The sequence below is a fragment of the Drosophila ananassae genome, chromosome 3L (assembly GCF_017639315.1).
Source record: "Drosophila ananassae strain 14024-0371.13 chromosome 3L, ASM1763931v2, whole genome shotgun sequence".
NCBI classification, from domain to species: Eukaryota; Metazoa; Arthropoda; class Insecta; order Diptera; family Drosophilidae; genus Drosophila; species Drosophila ananassae.
The window spans coordinates 17,126,781-17,143,885 of NC_057929.1; the positions used below are offsets into that span (position 1 = coordinate 17,126,781).

General features: G+C 46.1%; 1 protein-coding gene across 2 annotated transcripts; it reads left to right on the forward strand.

Annotated features, from left to right (window-relative positions):
• The first annotated feature begins 1,534 nt into the window (after window positions 1-1,534).
• On the forward strand, window positions 1,535-7,010 carry LOC26514078 (titin). Of its 2 annotated transcripts, none has more exons than XM_032451264.2 (4): window positions 1,535-1,877; window positions 3,164-3,371; window positions 3,441-3,553; window positions 3,624-7,010. In XM_032451264.2, exons 2-4 carry the CDS (start codon window positions 3,171-3,173, stop codon window positions 6,862-6,864), a joined length of 3,555 nt encoding a protein of 1,184 aa, XP_032307155.1. In that variant the 5' UTR covers window positions 1,535-1,877; window positions 3,164-3,170; the 3' UTR covers window positions 6,865-7,010. The 2 variants fall into 2 exon arrangements, with proteins under 2 accessions (XP_032307155.1, XP_032307156.1); XM_032451265.2 differs by having other exon boundaries at window positions 1,536-1,877; window positions 3,444-3,553.
• Window positions 7,011-17,105: the final 10,095 nt, after the last annotated feature.

Genomic DNA, 17,105 nt, shown 5'->3' on the forward strand with positions numbered 1-17,105 from the left:
TAGACCAAAAACCAACGCCTCCGATTATGCAATCTTGCCTAGGCTTTTCATCGTAATTGTCTCCGAGGTTTTTGGTGCGACTGGTGCGGAAAATGGCAGAGGAAATGCCAACCGAAAAAGCGATCTTGGCCCCAGCTCCAGCTCCAGTTCCAGCACCAGTTCCAGTTTCGGCTTCAGTGGTGAAAGTCACAAAAATGTGTGTGCATGAGGCATGCAACACGGCTTAAATGAGATGCAAACAGATAAAGAAGCTGAGCGATTAGGGTAAGTATAAGTCACACCCCTAATGACGTCCGGATTCATATCTCACTTTTGGCTAATTGAGCTTTTAGCTTTTTTTTTTTGTTTATTGGTAGAATGAATACTTTCCCCTCATTTCCATTTTTTTAAAGCAATATTTAAACAATTTTCATTCAGTTTTGTCGCCAGACATTAATACATTTCTTCAAAGACAAACGATTTCATTTAGTATGCAATAAATAAATTGAATTACCAAAGCATTAATAAAAAAGTCGCATTTTATTAAATCAGAGAGAAATAAAAACAAGTGCAGCGCCGTGGCGTCTCCCCGCAAACCGCATCCACATTAATCAATCAGCCGAAAACGTCATACGCTCCACAGCGGCGACGGCAACGGCAACGGCGATGCTGCCTCATTAAAAATGAATGAAAATGCCAGCGGGTTGCAGTGTCGAAGAGGAGAAGAACTGCGGTGGATAGTGGGGAGGGGGTGAACAATGCAGGCGAAGGTGATCGAACCGACAGGTGTAAAATAAATGCGATAATTGCATCAAGTGTTATGAGGCAAGGAAATGCGGCAAAAACAATAACACATTTATGTCAACGGGGGCAGGACAGAGTACAGAAGAGGAAGATGGCAGTAAAGGGAGTTTAGGCCATGACGAGGGCTTTCACTTGGCCAAGAGAAGGTAATAGAAAAGGTATGGCTCTTTTATGGCCTAAATGAGGTAAAAGGCATTGCCAAAACATTGCAACTGGGAGGTAAGATAAGTCTGTCTGAGTCTGTCTAAGAGCTTTCTTATCGTACCTCCCTCCAATTGGCCTAACGGCTCATTAAAGCTAACTAAAAACAGAAAATCCCTTACCTTAATTGATTAAATTTAAACTTGAATAGCAACCAAAAATACCAACCTCAAGACTCCCTCGTCAAACACATGCCTCAGCTCATTTCCACATAAATGCCTAGGCAAGAAACCTGTTGCCAAGTTTTCCCGCGCATGTTGCTGATTTTTTTTTACCAATTTTTTATTCGGCAGGGTCAATGCTGCCGCTGTTGCTGCCACGGCTGTAGAAAGCCATAAAAAACAAAAATGTCACTGCCACTAAGGAGCAAGCGAGATGGTTGAGGCTCTTGCGCAATCGCCGACTGGACAAGTTTTATGCTACACTTAAGGATCGCCAGCAGCAACATCGGCAACTTGCAACTTACTACTAACAACTTGCAACCAACAGCAGCGGCTGGGCAACACAGCAACTGAGCAACTTGCAACCCACGACGATGAAAAGAAAACGAAATGCTCGATCCCCGACGGTTTCACTTTCATTCGCAACGCGCACGCGCAACTGTCAGGGTCGCCAAAAAGAGCACCACCGCACCACTCAACCACCACGATATTCGAATGAAAAATATATTCAAATCCTGTAAAATAAATAACAATTGCGTGGCATTTCGGAGCTCAGAGAATAAACATTACAATTGTTTTAATCGAATAGAAAAGTGATTATAAGTGAGCTTTAATTGGAAGGCAATCAACATAAATAATTGAGTGTTTTCATTTCATTTCGCTGGATACCACCCTCGCACCCCATCCTCCGACAAAAAGACAAACCCATCGCGCAATACTTAATGGATGCAGGTAAATTGGCCAAAAGGAGCAAAAAAGCGGGCAAATAAAATAAACGAAGCATTTAAAATGCCCATTTAATAGTGGAAATTAATATTTTCTCTCTGGCCGCAGAGCGAATGTGAAAATTGAGTTAGTAGACCTTTGAAACGGACTGGTGATTGATTATTGAATGAAGGTCTTTTCAAAAGGTAGAAACCGAACTATTTTGCTGCATAAAATCAATCAATCATGAAGGATTTCCTTAGGCCATAGTATAGGTTTAATAGCTCAGTTCAGAGATCATTATCCATACGAGCAATTAAAGCCACAATTTCCCTACCAGAGCTCTCGGTAGCTCCACTTTCTTGCCAACGAGACAGCTAAGTGGGGGACCGGCTCCCAGGCACCTCGGGCGACTCGGGCGCCTCTTAGCCATGAATATTGCAGGTGAAATATGTTTTGGCATGCATATTTAATGCCTATCGAAATACAAGCATCAGCAGCAGCAGCAGCAGGAGTGCAGACCAAACTATGTGAAAACCCGTACGAACCATTTTAAACGCCATCAATTTCAATTTTCCAAATTAAATGCAAAAGAGCAGGCTTCAAGGCAGCACAAATTGGAGGACTCCGACTGGGAGAGGTTGTTTTTCGGGGCGATAATTAATAATTCATTACGTTGCCACTAGCAATGACATAAGCCCAAAGCAAACGCAGCCAAGTTCAACAACTTTCGACGACGTTTTAGGGAAAATCTCTCAGCGATAGAGAAAGAAAAACGCCAATGTGCCAAAGCAGTCGTTTAGGAAAAGTCATCATCATCATCATCCTCTTCCACGACGACGACGACGACGTATCGGTTGAAAATCAAACAGCCCGACAAGTGAGTGGCTATACTGGAGGCCATATAGTGGCCATAACGCAGATCGGAGCGCAGTACAGCGGGATTGGAGTGCCTTTTGGATACGGAGTGGGCCGAAACAGGCTTGACGACTCCGCGCCAGCATCCTCCGCCGAATGTTTTGTCGCTTGGAATTTTTCGTGGCTGCGGGGTTATTCACACCAGTCCCCCCACCCCCTTCCAATCAAGCCATCCTGGCAGAAACACAACTCTTTCCATTTTTGGACATTTCCGCAAACGTACACAGAGAGAAAAACAAGTTCCCTATTGATAGCTACTCTTGAGGATTAAATAAGCAATGATAAGCAATGACCTACAATTGTTTAAAACTTTAATATATTTTCTAAGCTAATATTAAAAAAAGAAGAATTTAATTAGAATCCCAACTCACCTCTTATTTCTCCCTGTGCCGCAGCAACTCCATGTGGCCCAAACACAAGCATCTGCTAACGGCGGCAGCGACGATCTGCTGTCTTTTGGCCATCATCCAACCGGCCCTTTTAGCCAATCCGCCAGATACCCAGGCCCCTCCCCCCCGCAATGACACAGAGGCATTCGACCATGGGGGCGTGGCGGCGGATGGAGGCATAAACTCCGGACTAAATGACAGCAGCGTCAAGGAGGTGAGTTTTTGGGGAGTTAAGTGAAAGATTTTGACAGGCAATGAGCGTCGCTTTTGACAACTTAATAAGCAGGCAGGCGGCGGACTTGAAAAGGAGGTCATCGAAGGTCTCGGCTCCAAGGAGGTCAGGGATCTGGACAAAGAAGTCTCCACCACCGGCGACAGAGATGCGGAGTTTGTGGGGTGAGGCATAATCTGTTTCTTTTTAATCAAGAAAATGCAATCTCTTTTGAATTAATGTTTCGCCTTTCAGAGTGCCCGGTTTTCTGCCAACGGTTCTGCCTCCCAAGGACACCACCAGTCCCACCAATGGCCATGGTTACATTCAGTTTGAGGTCGACGAGGAGCTGCCCGTGGAGGTGGTTCGCCGACAGAAACCCATCCAACAGACCCTCACTCGCTCCCGGACGGAAACTGTCAACGAAGTCCTCTCCAATCTGTTTCCCAATGGATTTTCCGATATCTTCCGGTACAGTGGCAAAGATGGCAACATGGAAACAGTTACCACAACCACTAACAAGGCGGTGGTGCGACCCACAGTGGATGTAACCAGCACCACCGAGGCAACAACCACTGAGCCGGAAACGGAAACTTCCACAAAGGCAGCCAATGATACGTATTACTCCTACCAGACCACAGTGACCAAGGAGTATCGCCGGGAATTGGGTCCAGGACACACGGAGATTGTGGTTGAGCAGATCCGGGAACCGGGCTTTAGAGATGGCAGCAACCACATTTCCAGGGACGATCTCCTGAGGATCAATCGCGCCGCGGTGGCAGCCCCTGTCCTGCCAAGTTTGTTGCTCCGTCCGGAGTCTGATCCCGACGACAGTGAGACTTTGGTGGCGGCGGAGAGTGCTCCCATTATTATCCTGGGTGAACATGAGTCGGACTTTGAAATGCCAGGGCAGGAGATTCAGGACAACCAAATAGCCGAGACACGGCATGTGAGCCGGGAGGCGTACCAGCAAAGACTGCCACCGCCCAGTTCCAGCAAACAGAACGGCATTGAGAGTTACACCAACCAGAAAGGTCCTGGCCAGGATCAGGAGATAAACGTTCACATCATCCATGATGAGACGCTGGGCAAGAATCAGGATAAATCAAAGGATAAGGCGGCCCAGGAGAAACCCCAACAGGCACTGGATCATTATCAAGCTCACAGCGAGCAGAGATTCCAGCAGAGGCATCAGAGTCACGAGGCACCTTCCAGGCAGTTCCTCAAGAGCTTCAAGCCCGTGGTCTCGGGCAGTGGCGACGGACCCATTCCCAAGGGCGCCTTCCACTACGAAGTGCAGACTCCGCCCCAGAAACAACCCCAACCGGAGAACCCACACTTTTTGCGGCCTGCCGCCCAGTTGGCGTACCAACGGGAACTTGGTCAGGTGCAAGTCCAGCATCCGCAGCCTCAGCAGCTTCCCCATCATCATCCGATAGAATCCCTGCACACCAAGGCCATCTCCTCTCCTCCATCCCCGGCTGTTCAGGACTACTCTGGTTATGCAAGACCCACTCCCGTATCCGTCACACCTAATAGTTTGGTTTTTGTTACCCTGAACACTCCTTCCCCACCTGCTGCCCCCCACTCCTCGCCCGCTCCTCACATCCCGCATACGCCCCTTGAGCCAGGAGTCCAAATCACCGTGAGTCATCCTCCCCCTCATAGCTATGTCCCGGAATCCGCTGCAGAATCCTCACAGCAACATGCCCAACATGCTCCAGCCCCTGCGAAGGCCCATTCCTCCCAGCCGAACGGCTACACCTTTGTGGAAGTTCAGAAGTCCGTGAATATCCACAACAAGTTGATTACGGAGAAGGATGGCCGCTTGGTGGAGCAACACGAGACCATTTACCATCAGCCTTATCTGCCGGCAAGTGCTTCTCCCGCTCCAGCGAAGAACTACGCATCTCTGGCCAAGAATCCCATTCATGTGGAGTACGATAGCTCGCCCCAGGAGGTGGCCATTTCACATGCGGCGGTTCACTTGGATACGGGACATAAAGGACACTCTGATAGCTCGAGTAGTGGTCACCAAATTCTGCATACTTCTGCCAGTTATTCGGTTAAGGGGCAGCCGGGGCAACACGATCAACATGTAGTGCACCATGATCAGAAAGGGCATCATGAAACACAGATACAACACGTGGTGCATCATCAGCAACCCATTCATCAGGTTCATCATGAAGAACCCATACAACATGTAGTACATCATGACCAACCAATTCATCAGGTACATCATCAACAACCCATTCACCATGAACAGCATATAGTACACCATGAACAGCCTATACACCAAGTACATCATGAGCAACAACAACATATAGTTCATCATGACCAGCCTATACATCACGAACAACCCATCCACCAAGAGCAACATGTAGTACAACATGAACAACAGGATAATCCAGTACATCACGATCATCAGATACACCACGAACATGAAGTCCATCACGAAGAACCCATCCACCACGAGCCATTAATCCATCATGAACATCACGAATCACACGACCACCATGAACCCCTTCATCACGAGCTTCACGAGCATCATCCTGTGAAGCAACATGTTGTGGAAAAACATATCCCTGTTCCATACGCCGTACCCCAGCCAGTGCCCGTACCCGTTCACGTGGAGCACTACGTCGATCGTCCGTATCCGGTAGAGACCATCGTGGAGCACGCCGTTCCATATCCCGTGGAGAAAGTTGTGGAGAAGATTGTGGAGAAACATGTGCCCGTGGAGGTGGAACGCATTGTGGAGAAGCCCGTGCCGGTGGAGAAGATTGTGGAGAAGTTCGTGGACCGGCCAATGGCCATTCCCATCCATGTTCCTGTTGCCATACACATGCCCATGCCACCGCCGGGCCACTCCGCTCTGCCCTTCTCCCATCCCAACGCATTGACCCCGTGGGGTCACCACTCGGTGGCTCACATCCCGCCGAAGGTGCTACAGAACTATTACAACCGGATGCTGAAGAAGCTGCTGCCGCAATTGGCGGCCAAAAGCCCGGCTCTCCAATCCCCGAAAGCCGTAAAGCTGAGCAAGCCCGTGGCTGCCCTGAAGCAGCCCGTGAAACCCGTTCGCGGAGAGGTGCCCAAAGTGGCCACTTTCAGCTTGGCGGACATGCGCTTCGACTTGCGACCCCCGCCACCGCCCCAAGGCTCTCCCTGGCTTCAGGGTGCCCGCTACATCTACAACACCCTACCCGCCGACCTGGCCACCGCCGCCGCCTCTGCTCCGGCCATGATAAAGTCCTACATTGGCTCCGTGCCCGCTGCCACCTCGGGAGGTGCTCCTCCAGGCGGAGACACTGCACTTGGCGACGATTTCGACGAGTTCCAGCGCTGGCGGAATGGGCACTCCCTCAAACGAAGCCCCGACTTTGGTCGCAATCTCCAGCTGGAGTACGGATTCAAGCCGCCTCTGGTGCCGTCCATGGAGATCGACGACAAGGGGAATCCCCTGAAGCAGGCGGAACAAGCGGAGACGCAATGAAAAACTTGAACGAATGCGTTGCGAAGAAAAAGCGTGCCAAAATATAATGCTATAGTTATTGTAACCTATTTATGTAACATATTTAAATCAATGAATGCATTTAATGAAATCTTATTAAACACACTCTTAATAAAGAATTAAATATTACCTAAGTACCTGAATTATTCCTTTAAAGAAGTATAGAAGCCACTGCCAACTCCAAGACAGGCACTTTGTATTATTGCTGACAATAATCCCTGAAGAAAAATACACATGTGTCTGCACATTACTGCCCTGGGCCCGGGTAATGTACATAGATGTGTGTGTGAACCCTGCTTAGGTGCAATATTAATTAAACAAATGACAGTGACAACCCTGGCAGTCAGTCGCTACGGCGCGGGTCTGTACTCAATTAAGAGGGAAAGACATGGCAGAAAAATATTATGAATTTCCTTAAGTAGCATTTATGTAAATGAAAAATTCACGCACTTGGGGGCAGAAGGGTTTTGGCCGCCAATCCCTTATCTGTGGAGAACAGGCGCCACCCCAAGGCCACGCCCCCCCAATCGGAGGCTCACACGTCCCGGCTAGCAAGCTGGATGGGTGCCCAAGTGCAAAGATTTATATGACAGCTAATAAATTTACAACACATGTAGCGCCCGGCAGATATTAGAAGATACGAGTATTTTTCGGTGACAACTCAAGGCCCTGCACGTCCCGAGTTTTGAATGTTATTGAGGCATGTTTTTGCGAAAGGAAAAATACAGCCTTGCAAAAATACAAACATGTGTGTATTCGAGAAGAGCACGTCGGTGCTGCTGCAGTTGACATCTGACGCTTCCAAGGGGGAACTGGGAACAGTTTAGAGCACGTATCGAACGGAAACGGAAACGAAAAACTCGGAAAAGGACAAAGGCTTCTTGAGAAAAAGAAACATGGCTATCACATCCATATTTGTTTCTCAAAAACACCAATAAATTATTCATTTGCTTGAGTTTTGTGAATAAATTATAAGCTTATTCATTAATAGCTCATTTGTTTGGACTATTATTTTTGGATATTTATTTCCACACCACGCTGAGCATTATTTATGCATTAAATTCAGACATAAATCTCGAGACACGTGAGGTCAGCAGAAGTCCTTCAATCTCTAATCTTTAAGCTCCACTGCCAGGTTTTTGTTTAACTTTTGCCAAAATCACAGAGCACAGAGCAGTAAATCATAAATTGTTGGAGATCCGACACGCCCACAGATATCAAAAATCAATTGAAAATGCAACTGAAAATGCAAATGCAATGGATATTCAGCATTTTGATAGACTCCTTGGGGTGGGAAGGTCAAAAGTAGCTGGTAGACCCCCCAAAAAAAGGGAGTAAGCCAACAAGAAAGATAAGCAAGGGAACAATTGAATAATTTATATGCAAATAAATAAAAGTACTTTCGACACAAAAGCCGTGCAGTTCAAAAAACAGTGTGTGTGAAATAAATTCTACGATCTGGCCACAAAAGGCGTGACACACGCTACAAGAGGCGATTCCAGGATGCTGATTTTTTTTAAAGGGGGGGACCCAATTCGAACCCCCCAAAAACACCCAATTGCCAACACCCCCAAAAAGCTGTCGGCCTTTTCTGGTTTGGCTGAACGCTCGCTGCATGTCATTGTCAGGGGCTGCCAACTCTGCATTTGATATACGATGTGTTGGCAAGCCGCCCAAGTTGGCGGCACTCCACCATCCGATGGGCGGAGGGCCGAGGGGTTCGAGGGCGTGGCATTGCGAGACAAATGCAGCTGAACCGAAAATTGCATTTCCGCTTTGGAAATTGCGCAAACTTCCGCAGCGAGAGGCTGGCGCGCAAAAAAAAAAAAAAATAACCAAAAAGGCAAAAAGCAAAAGCAAACATGGCAGGAAAAAAAATAGTCGGCTAACCACGAATACGTCGGATCGTCGCCAGACAATTGGCAAAAATTTTCTATAAAAGTGTGAAATAGGCCGTCACCCCTTGGCCCGTAAAGTTTTGGGGAAGGGAAGCGGGAGGCGCCACAGATGAAGCTGACACGCCGTAAAGTGGCCCCAGTGAACCACAGAAAACTTGTCACACTAAAATGAACGCAAAAATGTCAAAAGCACACAGAGATAAGGCCAGGAAAGTGGGGGGGCAGCGGGGTGGAAAATTCAGGAAACTCTTGGCTAAGAAAAAAAATAACTTGAACCATAAGAACCGAATGAATGAAATCTGAATTGCACTGCAAAGTGCCGGAAAACGTGGTCGAGTTGCACCTAACTCTTGGGCATTGAAAAGGGATTTTCTTTCTATTTCTTCACTAAAAATAAAAATATATTAAAACTATAAACAAACTCAAAGTTAATCTTAAACCTTGGAAATAAAAAACATATTTTATTTTATATTTATACTCCCACATACCCCCTTTTATAACCCATTCCCAGGTTACAGTTTGTTGACAAGGGTTAGTTCCGAGTCGCTTAACCCGCTAATGGGCGGAAACGGAAACTCCTGCGGCTGGTAAATTGATCTCCTAAGGACTACCAAATAGTCAAAGGTACTAGCTTAGAGGGTAAATATTTGGGAAAAACCCCCACACAAATGCCGCGATTTCGTCTAGACTTGGTTTTCCATCGGCAGCCCAGGAAAAAAAATATCCTGACACTTGCCAGGCGACAACCGAAAACAAACAGGAAACCAGCAAAAATTCTATTGAACCAGGCTGAGAAAAAAAGGTGAGGCGTCTGCACGTACTCGAAGTGCAAACAATCATAAGTTTGCCGCAAAGGAACATGAGCAAATATTTTAAAAAATATATTCAAAGAGTGAGGCTTTTTGCCGGCAAGCCTAAAAGTAGTCACTATCCTAATGTTTAGTTTGCGTAGATATTGTGTAAAAACTATCTAGTTTGATGTAACAATTGTGCAGCCTGAAAAAAACCATAAATTCATGATAAAATTCCTACCATTTGGCTTATGATTATTACCTTATTTTAGCCAAAGAAATCCTCGAGAATGCACAATGAAAGGGGAAGGATTTCATTGCGAGCCCTTAGCTCGAAGCTCACTGCTGGTCAACAATAAGAATACGCAATCAATGGCTCCCCCTTGGAATGAGCAAGTAAAAACTAATCAAAAACCTCAATTGCAATACTGGAATTAAGGCAGGAGCAAAATATTGCCAAGTCTGTGGGAGAAAGCTCGTCGGGCTTCTGTTGTATGGCCATTTCAATGGCCAGCCAAACAGGCAGCATCAATAATTAGAAACGGGTTCAGCTCGCAGGATGAATGCCCTCTCAAAAATGTTATTTTAAACAGAAAACAAGAAAATAATAGTTATTATTAGGGCATAATAATAATAAAATGTTAAGTAGCTACAACAATTTCAGCCATCATTAACCAAACAAGTAGAATATACTATCCTTGGCTATAATGCCACAAGAGGCAACACTGCAACTGACAAGAAGCAGCCCGCTGCGACGCAAGAGCCATATGATTCTGATAGTAATAACAATAACAATAGCTCTAATGAAAACTATCGAAGGGCCAAGTTCCGATCCTGAAGATGAAGCTGAAAATTATAAGCTGGCCGAGGAATTTCAATCAGTGGCGAAGACGACCGACTATGACGATGATGGTGGCAGCAACTTTGTGATTGCATAACTGCGTTGTGGCAAGAATTGTGGCAAGAGGCAGGTGGCACGAGTACCTGGCATCTTGGCTCTCGGCGGGAGATTTCTCCGCAACCGTTGCAACATTCTTCTCCGTGTGCATCCCACACACACACACACAAACAGGCGGTTGGCCAGCAATTTTCTGTCAAAAACAACGGCCCAGAACAACAAACTCCTGGCAGAAACTTTTTCCTCGGCCACAAAGTCACCGGAACAGTGCTGACAGATGAGCTATTTTCGAGACAAATAAGGATATATTGTAAGAAAATTTATAATTTGAGACTTAAGTTATTGGATTTTTTTAAAGTAACTAATAAGATAATTTTATATTACAATCATTAAGTCTTTTAATCCCAATCCTTTATCTCATTCATATCCTTTGAAATAAAATTATTGCATCATTTACTCACCTGGCAACACTTGACCGAACATTCCACACCATTTTGGGAGGTGCGGCCACACTTTTAGCATGCGTGTGGTTACCGTGCGTAGTGGTGCGGTCATCCGGTCGTGAAGGTGGTGCGAGAAAATGGCGATGGTGATGGCGATGGCGATGGCTGGTGGCTCCTAGTTCGGTTAAAAGTGCAAACTGCACAAACTGGCAACTGGAACTGCTGTCAGTATATTGGCAAAGTTTTCGTGTTCTGGACTCTGGAGAGTCTGAGGGGGCAAGTCCGAGTGTTTATTTTGCTAGTGTGTTGTACCATAAAAGCAGAGTGCTTGTTTGCTTGTGGCAAATTATTTAGATTGCAAAATCTCGGCCAAATGAAAAATAAAACTACGAAAAAATATATACGTAATGCGAGTATATTGAAGCAACTTTCAGTGTAGAGCAACTAATTCACTTTATGGCTTTTCCCTTGACTCAAAATCCGAACTTAATTCGCAGTCGTGCCCCAAGTTTTCCGGGGGTGCATTATCTCGATTCTCATTACCGGAATAATCTGCTTTGTGCGGGCGGACGAGGCAAATAGTTAAGTATTTAACGACCCTTCTCAAGTCGGGCGTGTCAAGTGCAGTGCTCCCCTAATCCGCAGGACTCACAAATCCCATCCCGGCAGCTACGAACTCCGCCAGCCAAAGCCAGCAATTGCTTTAAACTGTTTACACTTTAGGTCGCTGCTGCATTTGCCGCAAAGGAGAACTCTGAACCTCACATTTGCCAAGTAATTTTCACGTAAAAATCATTTCCATTTCCGCCGAAAAGCTCTACATGGTTGAGTGTGTCGTGTGTGGGTGTAGATGTGAGTGTTGGGGTAAGGGTAGCCATTTTGACACTTAATTATTTCAATTGAGGCTGAGTCCCATTTCTCGTTTTGGGGGCTTTTGTTTTTCGGATATCCAAAGCGAGGGTCCTGGCCCTGGGTCCTTTTATGGGAATACCTTTTACCTTTTTTGTCGCCCCCTTTTTCGCCCAGTATGTGTATCTCGTTAACAGCCCTTCATTTATATACGAATATTTATATGTGTGTTAGGGGGGAACGGCGCTTTGTTCCAATCTTGCCTTTGTCTGACGATTTTGTCGCAGTCTCATTTACAATATTTGCCTCCCTGCCAGCGGAGCAGAGGGCACAACAAATGAAATCAGCATTAGCTGCATTGGGCGCCCGGTTTCGGGTTCGGCACAAATCCCAGCCCGAAATCTAGATTCAGACTCAGATCCAGACCCAAAAACCAGAACCAGACCGAAGCCCAGACGACAGGCGACAGACGACATCGTACAATGCCCGAGGACCGCAAATGATAAAGCAAATCACTGCAAACCGTTCTCATTTCACTAAAATCTAGGAGCTCTATCTGGAGTTTTAGAAAAAATTTCAGATACTCTAAAATCTAGAGTCTAGATATAAGGCATTAAAATAAAAATTTATTTATGAATATAAAGAATAAAGAGTTGCCTAAAAACTAAATAATTTTATAAAGTTTTATTTATTATGAATATTTTTAATATTAAATAAAAGTTCAATAACCTTTCTCTGATACTCTTTCTTAGGGTATTTAAAATATCCACTTATGTTACCGCCACCCCACTGAGGTTTGGCAAGTGAGGGAAGCGGCATTTTAACAATTTTAAATAAAATTGGATGTGATTCCATTGGATTACACTTTGCGGCCGAACTTTGCCTCCTCCCTTGATCGGAATAAAGCTAGGTAAAGGCCGGAAGCTTTACGGGTAGAAAAAAAAATAGAAAATAGACGCCAAAATGGCAAATCACCAAGTTTCCGTTTCCCTTAAAATTGTCAACGAGAGTTTACAAGAACCCTGGCTGGCTCCCCTGCCACGTTTTCGAACCAAATTGAGGGCGTGGTCGCAGACAAAAGACAATTGAAGTTAATGTGAGCCCAAAACACTTGCCATGCCCACTGGAGAACCCAAGACCAGCCACGCCCACATCCAATACTGTTGGGGGAGGGGGCGTGGCACGAGTGGTGGGGCATGGCAGATGGCCATTTCGGATTCGGTATTTTACTTTGGGATTATTTTGTGATTTATGCGGTCTTCGAGTTGACATGCAGATTTAGATTAGGAGCCGGGCGAAGGACATCTCCTCTGAAGGATACGGGATCGGAGATGGAGATGGAATGCAGGACGCGCATAAATCTGCTCTAGGCCAAGACCAAACATGCTTCGGGAGCTAGTACGGATGGGCTGGGTCGGTGGCGTATGAGTGATATTTTAGTTTTGTCGTTTTGCGGCTGCCATTTTGTGTGCGGCATTAAAAGATTTCGGTTTCTCGTCTCCCACTGTCCTTGGAGCACATATAAAGTACAAGGATTTGCTATTAAAGGAAATTAAATGCCCCACCCCCAGCTCTCCCACTCCCTATCCCACTGGCGATAAAAGTTTAATTAATTATATGGTCACCAGCCAGCGGGGGTTTTTGGTTTATTGTATACGCATTTGATTAGCCGAGGGGCTAGCCCGTCCTGGCCCTGCTCGGTCCTTCCTGGCAAATGCATATTTATCACTTGGCCATTGGCTAATTAATTTCCTAATCAATCTGATGAGTGTTGTGTTGGCACTGCATTGACTTTGCATTTGCCCGGAGGCCGAGATATAGTTATAAATTTTGTTAAATTAAAGCATAAATTGTTTCTCAAATAGCCTGCACTGCCACTGCCACTGTAACTTAATTTTGACTCCCATTGTTGGAGTCAGTGTGTGGGTCTCGTTTTTCCTTCCAATGAAAAGCAATCATTCGCACAATTAGAAATCGTACTTAATATCAAATTGTTTGCAATTACAAAGCATTTTAGTGTGTGGACCAGAGGACATGGACACACAATAAATGGAACGACACATGAGGCTAGCACAGACACACACTCAAATTGCACCCTTTTGGCCACAACAACAACGATAACAGAATGTGGCAAAACAAGGGACTAGACCAGGCCAAGCTAGGCCACAGACATAGCCAGAGCCGGACACCAGTTCGGTTCAGAGGCAAGTCGAGAGTGAATTTGACTTAAAAATGGGCAAAAAATTGCGGCAATTAAAGTGGCAAATTGTCTCGAAGAGGCAGCTACGTTCGAACGAGTCTCTGACATTGTCATGCCACTCCCACAGCCCCAGACCCTACCCACCGCCCACCACCCATCCCCATTTCACATTGTGAAATGGAGCCTTAAATGAGTTTTCAGTTGACTTCGTATGGGTCGTCTTCCAGTCCATCTCCACTCTCCATCGGGTTTTGATTGAAAACCCCTTCGATTCCCCAAACAGAGTCATTAGCAGGAAAATGGGAGAATTACAAATAAAATGCAACGCATTTATATGGCTTATTTAAGAGCCTCCACAATCCGAAAACTATTTTCCCCGACAATAAAAGAAAACTCTTGCCAGAATTTATACGTTTGGGGGTCCAGTTCAGGGGTAGCCTGGCCACAGATTACCCATTTTGCATTTGGGCAGGACAACTCTTTTTCGTCCTTTTATCTGCTTAGCCGACCGCTTGCCGACCTGCCTCCTGGGGTTGATTTTTATGTGCATCTTCGGGCCGAGATAAGCCCTGAAATATGGCCAGAAATGGCCTGGTCAATGTCTTAAAGGGAATCGAATCGAATAACGACGAGGAGCAGCTGCACTCGGAGGCTATCAGCCACCGAATCTCAATTAACATAATTCACCTAGACCAAAGGTGGGACGCATCCGGAAGAGCCCGGACCACTCAACTACCAAACCCGCTCATAAACCAACAGTTGCGGGAGGAATTGTCGCTCCCAGATAGCAGCTTCCCTAAATAGGAGCCAAATATTAGTGCAAGATTGTTGTAGTTTTGGCCATTTTCTGGCAACACTTTTGGCTAGAAATAAAGGGCTTTTGAGAAGATGTATGCTTGAGGCTAAATATAAAATTGTATTCATTTATACTGAAATTATTTTTGAGAAAAAGCAGCTTACATTTGTGGAATTAGCATTCCAAGTAGTGTAGTTTATCTAATGAAAAAAACTACTACCTTCACTCATTTTTCTCATAACAACTTATACTACTACCCATCTCACCCCATTTTCAAGCCAAAAACAGTCCCATTATTGGCTTAGAAACCTGACATCACTTTGACCCGGACATGAGTTCAGTTTTCGGGATAAGGAGTACCGGGGAGCGGCAACTGGGGGCTCATCTGCTTCTGCTTGGAAGCCAGCTATCGGCGAAGTGCTGGAGTACTGGAAAGTTCGCTCATTGTCAAAGTGGAAATTGTGTTCATAAATCAGAAACTGTCGCACATGTGTGACACCCAGCCCCGAAACGAAGACCCCCGACCTCTGAACCCTCGGCTGTGGTCTCCTGTTTATTGTGTTGTCAATTTGCTGCGCTCGTTGGCTTTCTGGCTGGCGATGGTGATGGCAACGGCGACGGCGATGGCGATGGCGATGGCGTAATTAGATTTCGGCCTGGCCTGGTCTAGTCTGGTCGGTCGCCCCGGCCTGACTAAGATTCATGGGGATGGGAGATGGGTTTCCAGATGGGAAGCAAACCACGAAAACGGGAAGTGCCGGACAATTAAGGCAGTGCTGGCGACCAGGAGGCGACCGGAGATCCTGATCTGGCAAATGAAGGAAGCTGTGAACGAGTCAATTAAAACACTTGCTACCCCCCTCCTGCGATCGCAATCGATGCTGCCAAATGGCGTGGTAATTTCCTCAAAACCAAATGACCAACTGTCCAAGTTATAAGCAACAAAACAATTTAATGGCAATTAATTGGCTGGCTCGGCATTGTCAAAACTGGAACGTGTTGGCAAGCCGGTGGATCGATCCATCGAATCCATCGGGGCAACCAGTTCCCAAGATGAGCGGCTGGAAGTGTCAAGTCAACACACTTTTGGCCAGCAATTGTTGCCCCTGATTCCAAGTCACTTTGTTAGTTGGTTAAACTCCAACTTCCGCACCACACACTCTGGCGATGGAGATGTGGCGATGGAGCTGCATCCGCAATGCAACTTTCTGTGTGAGATTTCCGCCTATTGCAGCTGCAATTGCCGACGCATCTGGTGGGGCACTAACTGGCGGGAGGGGCAGGGCCGGATGGATTCTCCAGAAGATGTGCCAGACGACAGTGTCTGAATTTATTACGAGATTGTGAATCTCCACCGCGATTACAGCAATTATGTGGTGGCTTTCGGGAGGAGGTTGGCACATTGCCCGAAAGTAGAAACAAAACAGAGGTGTAGTCGGAAATAAATGGATAAAGGGGGGCTAGTATAATTATTACATAGAGGCTTGTGTGCATATTCCAAATATAAGGCAGAGAATATCAATAAGTTACCCCCTTTCCCCCATAATCCTCCAAACTACGCTCCTCTAAAGCTTTTCTCTAATAACTCAATTTCAACACCAGCCACTGTACCGCCCAGTCCCCGCCCAATCCTCCTAAAAAAACAAATGTGAAAGTGCCAAGACCTGCCCTCCTCCGCCGCCCCATTTTTTGGTAACCAACAATCATAGCCGAATAACAAAAAATCCGGCAATCGTCGCGGCATCAGACCAGGTTTGATGCACTCGGTTAGATAGTTCGACCTCAGGTCTGGGATCTCCTCGCCACAGCCACCACTGGAATATCTCATGGGTTGCAATAAAATAAAAATAATCTGTCAGATACTTCATCGGTGGAAGCGCGTGCGTGACAGTCGAAGAGCGCGTGCTGAAGTGGCAACGGCGGTTTGTGCCACCGCCTGTTGCATAATATCTGCAGTTGAACTTTCACATGGATCTCTGCTCCTCCCGCCTCCCGCCACCCCCTGTGGGATTGTTTTGGCATTCGGCCAGGTTCTTCCTATAAATCACATAATCAATCTGGTGGAAACTGGGATGGATGGAGGCTTGTAGGAAATGCGTGGAAGTGCATTTCACTTGCTTGCCATTAATAAATTAATTATACAACCATGACGGGGAGCAGAGAGCTAAGCCTGATCTCCCAGAGCTGCACGCACATGATACGCGTAAGCACAAGCGTACAAACTTAACTGTTTCTGTCATCTATTGCCAACAAGTTGATGGTCAAAAGTTGGTTGACGCCTTGGCCAAAGCCATGGCCAAAAAAGCAGCTCCCAAAGACAAACAAAAATCTGGTCTGAGACTGAATGT

Coding starts and splice junctions, on each gene's coding strand:
- LOC26514078 (XM_032451264.2), top strand. CDS start 3,171: ATGTGGCCCAAACACAAGCATCTGCTAACGGCGGCAGCGACGATCTGC. Junction 3,372..3,440: donor ATGACAGCAGCGTCAAGGAG/GTGAGTTTTTGG, acceptor CAACTTAATAAG/CAGGCAGGCGGCGGACTTGA. Junction 3,554..3,623: donor AGAGATGCGGAGTTTGTGGG/GTGAGGCATAAT, acceptor TTCGCCTTTCAG/AGTGCCCGGTTTTCTGCCAA.